General features: G+C 43.1%; 1 protein-coding gene across 4 annotated transcripts in view; it reads left to right on the top strand.

The window, feature by feature from the left end:
* Positions 1-758: 758 nt before the first annotated feature.
* Positions 759-9,303, top strand: part of CAMK4 (calcium/calmodulin dependent protein kinase IV) — a 291,954-nt gene continuing 283,409 nt past the window's right edge. Inside the window, exons 1-2 of one of the 4 annotated variants that reach the window (XM_006134451.5) lie at positions 759-893; positions 2,695-3,460. In XM_006134451.5, coding sequence (XP_006134513.1) covers positions 3,327-3,460 — 134 coding nt within the window. In that variant the 5' untranslated portion in view covers positions 759-893; positions 2,695-3,326. The other 3 variants (XM_025190384.3, XM_025190385.3, XM_075932026.2) reach the window with 3 other exon arrangements.

Here is a 9,303-nt window from a genome sequence, read left to right as displayed (position 1 = left end):
TCTTAACAGCTACAGTGCAACATTCAGAAAAATATTACAGTGCCATAGAATGTAATGGGAAGGATTTTTTTCAGGATCCCACAGAGGACAATGTATTGTTATTGATAAGATTGTACTATCTGACCAGAAAGCAGGGTTTGAATTGGGAAGAGTGGAAGGAATAGTACTACTCTCCCAAATTCCATTCATAAATCAAGTCCTTCTGACTTGAGATTTCAAAATAAAGTCCCACTCACAGGAGAAGGTGCAGATATTCAAAATATGACCACACATACTCTATTGGGCTTCCCCCTTACTGGGGCTGGATACACCCATGAAAGATGAGAGTCTAGAGAACAAAATGTCAGTCTTAAAGTACTGAATGGTCAACCTAATGTGACTCTCCCCAGTGATTGAAGTGTAAATCAAATGCATTTGGATAATTGGGGATTAGTCGAAGTGAATGTTTAGATATACCACTGTGATAAGTCATATAAATGCATGTAAATAAATGTAATTAGAATAACACTCTTTGATGAGGGAGTCTTTCAGTTAATGGTTATTTGGATAAACAGGTTCTTACAAAATAATTGTAAAATAAAGAGAACATGCATGTTCTTTGGGTCATACAATCTATTTTTGTTTAGCCAAACTCCTAATTAAATGTTACAAAAATAGAGAAGATATAAAGTACCATTATTAAGTATATGTCGTGGTCACAAGAGATGCTGTGGCAACAAGATGTCACAAAAAAGGCACGTCTCCTAGCAACAGAAAGCTTTAGGTAGAAAAGTTCCAAACTAGTAATCCTTCTTTTCCAAACAGCAAGCTGGAGAGTTGGGATAAGGCATGAGGATGGGGTCCTTCAAAGAGTACACATCTCCAATTTGGAGGATGATTGAATAATTGCTATGGTGAGTCCTGAGGACACTAAGCAATTGGAGAGGGAAGCCCATTGTCTTTCTGTCTGTGAATGACTTTTGGAAAATTAGCTTCACAGTTTTTGCTACTTTTTATTCAACTTTATTTGAACTTAAAAAAAACCCTCCATGTAGCGGGGAAAATGAATAAGGTTAGAAAACGTATTAACACAATATTCAGCATACCTTTTCCCTTATTGTGAACAAGAATAGTTATGTTTAAAAATGTTACCAGGTGATAGTTAAATATTAGAGGACATATTGCACATCATGTCTGGTACATGAGCTAAACAGGCTTGGAAGAGGGACATTTTTACTATTTCCCTATCTGCCTGCATTGCAGTAAAAGTGGGTGTTATGGCACGGAGATATTGAGATTAGGATGTGCACTCTGGTTACACACAACACCTGCTATTTTTATTTCATGACTACACCAGGAGAAACTGTTTTAAGTACTGTAGATACTTCTGCATGGGCGCTAAGGTCAGGAATGCAATGTACTTGTTAAATTTGCATGCATATCACCACTGCAGACTTGGCAGACTGTCCCAGTGGTGGTGCCTCCTTGAGCTTTTGAGTAACTTATATTGGTGTTGTGCAGGGAAAGGAGTCTTTCGTTTGCTATTACTGTGTGTTCTGATTTGGACATTCTAGTTAATCCTTCTTCTCCAAAATCTCTCCCTTCCTCCCTCCTAACCTTTTCAAGTTCAACAGAAGAAAAAAAAAATCAAACTATGCAAATCCTGTACAGATATGTTATACTCTTACTACAGCTACCATTCTGGGGCTGGAGAAATACTGCAGAATACTGCATATCTGGGTTAGTGCATCTCTGCTAGACTGCAAAGCTGGTGCTCTCTCCTCTCCCATGGACAAATATATACACTGGATTTTTTTAATGAGCATAAAGTGTGAGGCTTACTAAAAACAGAAAATACTTTTGTGTCTAGAAATGTCCATCTTGCATAAATGTAAGCCCCAAATTAATCTCAAACATTACAGAATCAGCCATATATTTGAGATAGAGACATAGTAAATATGTCAACTAAAAGCCTTCAGGAACCTATATATAATTTATCATAGAAGTAAATATGGATACAAGTCTAGCACTAAGTCTGTGCTTCAAAAATGAAGGGGATCTAACTCAAAAAGGCTATTTGGTTTGTGTTTTAATTTAGAATAGATTATTTAACTATTTTTAGTATAAATAAAATACACACTTAGGCCTTGGTAAGGCAAACACGTGTGCCTCTACTACTCATATGAGTAAAATTAAACATGTAAATATATGCAGAACTAGAGCCTAATTCATAGTCTCCATGTGATACACATCCTGTGGTGTGTGTTTAATGCTTGTAATGTAGCACCACAGTAAATCAGGGTAGCTGTGATTGGAATGTAATAATTTATAGTAAAAGGGATGCTGCCACACAGTGAAGATTTAACTTGTAGTACTAGTCCTCAAAGCCATGTTGTGAATGTAAATGGAAAACGGGACATCCCTTTCCCCTTGCTTATGACCAGTCCTTGCAGTATTTGCAACCCAAACCTTCTAGTTTTATGGCATTGCGCGATCAAATTAATATTGTGTGTGTGTGTGTGTGTGAGAGAGAGAGAGAAACTAGCCAGTTAATTTTCCTTGTCCAAGATAACCAAGGGCAGAAAATCAGCCGATTTATCATCAACATCATCCCAGAGAATGTGGTACCAATAAGGAAATCGGGGAAATAGATGTGATCTTAGCTTAACAGGCACTCAGGGGAGAGAGGTTCTGACACTATTTCCCTTCTGACAGGGCGTCTTCCAGTCTGCTGGGAGGGCTGGCGAGGAACCCAGAGCGCATTAGGGCCGCGGGGAAAGGCGGCGCGGCAGGTACCCTGCTCTACTGGCTGGTGCTCTCACACAGGCAGAGCGAGGCTGCTGGTAGAGGCAGGCGCTGCGCTCGCTCAGCTGCTCCCGGGACTGACTCCAGCATCGCTCTAGCGGGACGCGGATGGCGATGGCAGCGGAACTGCAAGTCCAGGAACTGCAAGTGTGGCTCTAACGGCGGCTGGCTGCCCGGCTCGCCCCTTCCGCGCGCCCGGACCGAGCCGCTGGAGGGGGCCGGGGCAAAGGCTTTGCTGCGGGTGCCCCTTGGCGCTGCATTCTCCGCGGCGTGGTGCTGCCGCCCCCGGACCCCCGTCCCCTCCCTCCCGGGCGGCTCCCGCAGCCTGGCAGAGCAGCAGCTGCTGAGGCTGGAAGTTTTCCTGGCAGCGCGGCGCTTCCCCGCCAGCCCGTCCCTCTCCTCGCCGCCGCCGCACGCTGGAGGAGCCGAGCCGCGGCCGCCGCTGAGTGCGAGGCGGGGGTGAAGCGCCGAGCCGCCGCCGCGCTCAGGTGCCGCAGCCTGGCCGGCGGAGGAGGGAGCCGCCGGGCGGCCGGAGCCCCAGCATGCTGAAAGTCACCATGCCCTCCTCGTCCTCCAGCGCCGCCGCCGCCAGCAGGGCGGCTCCGGATTACTGGATCGACGGCTCCAACAAAGACACCCTGGCCCACTACTTCGAGCTGGAGTCGGAGCTGGGACGGTAAGGGCAGGGCAGGGCTCCCTTGTGCCCCGGGCGTCTGCCTGCAGCGGACCCGGCTCTCTCCCGCAGCTGCTGGGGCCGCTCCGCCAGGGGCTTCTCGGCTTGGGGCGGGCTGGCGCACGGTCCCCACGCGGTGCAAGCGGTGTCAGAGCCCGCGGGGACTTTCTCTTGCACCTGCGGAGCTCGGTGGGGCGGGCTCCCTCCCTCCCACTCCCTCCTGCGTTTCCTTTGCGCCTAGCTCCTGCATAGATTCTCTCCCCCCCTCCGCTGTCTCTTTCCCATGGGGCTCCCTTAAACCGGAGCAGAGAAATGTGACAGCGACTCTGCCCCCGTGGCTGCTCTTCCCTCGAGGGCAGGCTCCCTACCTGGAGGATATGCAGCGTTTCCTAGATCTTCGCGGTTTTCGGGCTAGTGGGAGATGGAGATTTATGGGCGAGATTGGTGGTTTGGGGCTGGGGAGGAGGTAATGGAGATGATAGTGACGGTAAACTTTTTTTGTGTTTGTGCTTTAAGACAAATGACATAGGAAATTGATCTTAAATACCAGCTTGCTCGAGTGGCTTTTCAGTAGTGCAAGGGAGAATGAATCACTTAAAACAGTTGCAAGCAGGATTATAAACTGACACGTTGATACCAAAAGAAACCCCGTATGTGAACAATTTAGCACTAATCACATGGGAAGAGTAGAGGCTTCCCTGTACTGTTATCCAGAGAGGGAAAAGTATTTTAAATACGATAAGGACCCGTAGTTAGAGCTACTGTCCTTTATCTGCCTATTTTGCCTTGGCAGAGATGGCAGCATATATTTTTGAGATGTAGATATCACACCTGGGGAAGCACTTCTTTTTGCTCTTTGTGAGTATTACAGTATTTAACATATTTCAGGTTTGGCTCGTTTGTATTAGGAAAACACAAGATGAGGCATTTCCTGTTGTTTATCAATATCAGAGTCTTGATGATGAATGCCCCCTGCTTTCAATAGCTGAAAAAGTTAAGCTGTAAACAGTGTCTAAAGAAGTGTTAGTATTTTTGTGCTGGAAGTATATCTGCCCATTGAAAGGGGTGCAGGTATGTGCAGACACATTAATCAAATTCAGAACAAAAATAAAGCAAGTCCTTTGTTAAAAGGAAAATAAAGTTAATTTCATAAGAAAAACACTACTGGTCAATCCTATAAGCACTTAACCACTCATGTTAGTAGTTAATCACGTAAGTGTTTGCAGAATTTGGATCTAATACTGTACAGAGTAACGGTTAGAAATTTCTGCCAATCTGCCATACTGTGAGCCCAGTTCTGAGTTTGGTTTTTTTTTTTTTATATATACTAGGTGTAGACACATTTGCCTGATTTGGTGCAAGATGCTGCAGTCCTTACTCAGACTAAACTGCCACTAAATTAATGAGTCTATGAACAGGCCCTTTACATGTAAACTACACCCTTTCATTAGGAATTGCAATGCAAGTTAGGAAGTGGTAATACCTGAGTGAATGATTGGTACACCTTCATTCATGTGTGCTATGTTACTGTCATTGCACACTTCTTCAAGTCATTTCACCGTTCTAAGTGTTTTTTAAAACTTAAATTCAGCATAACATTTAATATTTGCCTTCTATATCTTTGTAGAATTTACTCTGTTGGTATAGAATTATCAGATCAATTTTACTTTCTACTTCTGTATCACATCATATTGCGTTTAGTAGCCAGTATAATGGGATGGATGAGTAGTCAAACTTTTTAGAGAAGGAGGTTAAACTAGATCAGCAATCTTGTAGTTGAGAGTCTCACAGATACCTGGGCTGTTGTCAGTTTATTCACAGAAGGACTTGTGTAATTACAATCCTTTTAATGAAAGAAAAAGTAAAGCTTGAACTCATATGCCTGTGTGCTTTTAAAAATATCTTATTGGCTATTGAGTGTTCAGCTAATATTCCTCACTTTTTTGTCACGCATACTGGAATGATTTTAGCACATACCTTGAATAATAAATTGAACCAAAAAGGCTTGATGAATGATATTCTTTGAATTTGACTGAAACAATATTGCATTTGTTAGTACACTGCAGGTGGCGGTATCGGTGAGTTTAATGTTTTCTGTATCTTGCCCAGCATGTCTTTCAGCTGAGAGTTAGCATTTCACAATATTCCAATAAAAGGTTTTGCAGCAATGCCAATCATAAAATATGACACTTGTAGTATCCTAGAAACATAGAATCTTTTATGTTAGTCTTGTGTGTGGTCCACCTTACATTATCCGGTACAGAGTTTATGAAACTAAGGCTTATTATAAAGAGATTATTTAAAGATGGAGAAAATTATGTAACAAGACTTTTTTGATACTCCACGGCATTAAAAAAAAATTATGAACATCTGTGGTCTTACTTGTATTGAATACATTTCCAATAAAATGTATTCTGAATGGCAAATTTTATGCACTCCATATCTTGAATTAGAAAGTGACAGAAAAGTTTAATATTCTTAATGTATTGATTCTAAACAGAGCAAACCACTAATATGCAGTTTGGCTATAAGGAATTTCTGGCCAGGTCTTATAGAGTTATTCCCTCATTGTCAAAAAATGATACTGGACCCTTACTTGCACATGAACCATCATCAGAAACCACCTGGGCTAACTTCTCAAAGTATAGCCTCACTAGTGTAACCCTCATGAAGGTCCTGATGCTGAGAGCCATTAAGCACCCACTATTCCTGTTGTATTTCCAGTGGGAGTTGAGAAAGTACTGAGCACTCAGACCCCAATCCACAAAGGTACTTAGATGCCTAAGAATGTTCCCTCTAATCTTTTCCATCCATGTGTGGAATACATTTATGTTCGCCGAGACATCTACATGATGTGTTTGGAAGGCAATAATATATTTACTTGAAACCAATAAAAACAAATCTAACTATGGGCATTCTGCTAATCAGCTGGGCGGCATCTGAATCCCTCCTGAATGGTCACATGTGCACACAGTTTATAGGAAACACTGATGCCTAAATTCCAGATTTAAACATCTAAGCCCCAGTTTTGCCTCCACTGTGATCCACAGAACTCCCACTGAATCTTGTCAGTGCTGAAATTCACTAAATTCCTAGGCTACGTCTACACTGGCCCCTTTTCCGGAAGGGGCATGTAAATTTCACTAGTCGTCGTAGGGAAATGCGCAGGGGATTTAAATATCCCCCGCGGCATTTAAATAAAAATGTCCGCCGCTTTTTTCCGGCTTTTAAAAAAGCCGGAAAAGAGCGTCTAGACTGGCCCCGATCCTCCGGAAAAAGTGCCCTTTTCCGGAGGCTCTTATTCTTACTTCAAAGGCTCTTATTCTTATTCTTATTCAAAGTAAGAATAAGAGCCTCCGGAAAAGGGCACTTTTTCCGGAGGATCGGGGCCAGTCTAGACGCTCTTTTCCGGCTTTTTTAAAAGCCGGAAAAAAGCGGCGGACATTTTTATTTAAATGCCGCGGGGGATATTTAAATCCCCCGCGCATTTCCCTACGACGACTAGTGAAATTTACATGCCCCTTCCGGAAAAGGGGCCAGTGTAGACGTAGCCCTAGGGTTTTTAGTTTACTCTCTCTGCTAAGAGTTATGCTCAAAGTCTGCCCTCTACTATTTAAAAGTTGTGCAGAGATGAATGAGTCAGTGGTGTTTGCCAGTGTTTTAGAATACTTTTAGTCCCATGGTTAGAAGACTTATCTAGGATGCGGGAGACCAAGCTTCAATTCCCTTCCCTGCCTGTGAAGGGAGAGAGAATTTGAACAGGAGGCCTTTTGCCTCACTGTGTTGCACTTAGAGAAATAGAACTAGCAGAATCTTGTTTATTGTAAATGCAGAATTCATCTACTCATTAGGGATGTAATAGTGTAGTTGTGTTATTAACAAATTAATCCAAAAGTGGTTAACGCTGTTTCATTTATAAAATCTCATTCATAAAAATTGGACTTCAGTTCATGGTTACACATAGATATAATTCATTCTTCAGCTCTACATCTACTCAGTAGTTATAGCCTTACCTCTGGGATATGTTAAGGGGATAACTCAATCTCTCCTCTAGAAGTTGTTGTATTGGGGATAAGCAGTGAAAGAGAGAGTGGATAAGGGGGACTGGAGTCTCTGTTTCCAACATCCATGTGGGTCATTTATAGAGTCCCTCTCTTCTTGCTAATGCCCCCAAGTAACTATTCCATTGGGAATAAATATTAAATAGTCATTGGGTGATAGAGGAAGAGACAGACACATGCTGTAGTCCCCATGGTTAGGGAACTTAGCTGGGAGGCAGGCGACCCTGTGTTCTGTTTCTCTTCTACAGTCACTTTCGTTATTTATCCCTAACGGAACCGCTTCAAGAGATGAGACCGAGCGAGCACCACATCAGAATATCCCATTGCTCAGAGCATTCTTCTGAGAGGAAGGATCTTCTTTCTCCCCTCCTGGCAGAGAAGGGACTTGTGAGAGATCAGGTGAAAATTTTTAGCTCACTGGTTAAAGAAGTCAGGTGAGTGGGCTTGGCACAGCTGGTGTCATTTGTGTGGAGTGAGGCAGGTGAAGAAACCACAAGAAATTACATGGGCACTGAAGTTGCCTGACCCCAGGAGAGGGGTTCTGGTTTGGGGCTCACCTGTGCAGAGAGAGGTACTTCTCTGCAGCCCAGACTTAGGACATATATGTCATAAGCATGGCCATACTGGGTCAGATCAAAAGTCCAAGCCTGGTGTCCTGTCTTCTGATAGTGGCCAGTGCTGGGTCTCCCAGAGAGAATAAACAGAGCAGGTCATCATCAAATAATCCATTCCCTACTTCTGCCAAATAGGGGCTGGGAATACCATTCCCACCCATCCTGTGAGGGATGGGGCTTAGCATAACCCTGTGATCAGAATCTTCCAATGGCTGGCTCATGCAGCTCCCTGCCTAGTGTTCTGCCTTTTCTGGGTCTCATTCTGAAGCACCCATCTCTTCCCATTCGTTGTATTGGGAGCCTACGTGCTGAAAACAGGGTTTGTGGACCACAGCTTTGTACCTTTTGGTTTTTCTAGGAGCTTAAAAATTAGGAATTGTAACACTGAGTGTGGCGATACCTAAACCCCTGTGTGTACCCACGCCTCTATCCCTAATGCACCATTCAGGATGAGATCAAGCACTTGTGTACTGTGAACCCACCATCTTTTAATGATGCTGAATGAGCTGTGCTAACCTCTTACGTTAATAAGCCTGGTCACGAAAGCTGCTATAGACTAGACATTGAAAGGAAATTCTAAAATCAGGTGACAGCACTGGTTATAGTACCATTATTTTTATAAAAATGGATTATTTTTGCATGATGTGTTAGGAAGGCAATAATACATTTTATTTGAAACTCTAAACCAGTGCAGTCTGCTGTCCTATCACCTGCAGCATTTTGTGACAAAGCCCTACAAAACAGCTTTATAATTCCTCTTTGTGAACAGCTTCCCCACAGAACTGCATGTTGTACAGATTGTGCTTGTTATGCCCAGTTGAGAAGTTCAATTTGTTTTGAGTGTTTGTATACCACTCTGGTTTTTGTTTGGTTTTTTGTTTTTGAAACAATATTTACTTACAACAATGGTGTAGTGTTTTGCAGTACCAAAAAAACAAAACAAAAAACTACAACCCCCTTAACCCTTTTGAGGTAGGCCAAATCTTGATTGCCTTACCCATCCATGCAGACCCATTAAGGTTTCATGAATAAGGTAAGCAGGATTGTAGAGTTAACTGATACTTTCATATTTTCAAGTTGACATCGTAATCTAAACCAGTGTTTCTCAACCAGTGGCACGAGTACCCTTGGGGGTACATGAGAGAAGTCTGGGGGTAAATCAATACAACTG

The sequence above is a fragment of the Pelodiscus sinensis genome, chromosome 6 (genome assembly GCF_052426305.1).
Source record: "Pelodiscus sinensis isolate ZL-2025 chromosome 6, ASM5242630v1, whole genome shotgun sequence".
NCBI classification, from domain to species: domain Eukaryota; kingdom Metazoa; phylum Chordata; order Testudines; family Trionychidae; genus Pelodiscus; species Pelodiscus sinensis.
The sequence above is the reverse complement of the archived record's forward strand: the minus strand, read 5'-3'. Positions and strand labels throughout refer to the sequence as shown.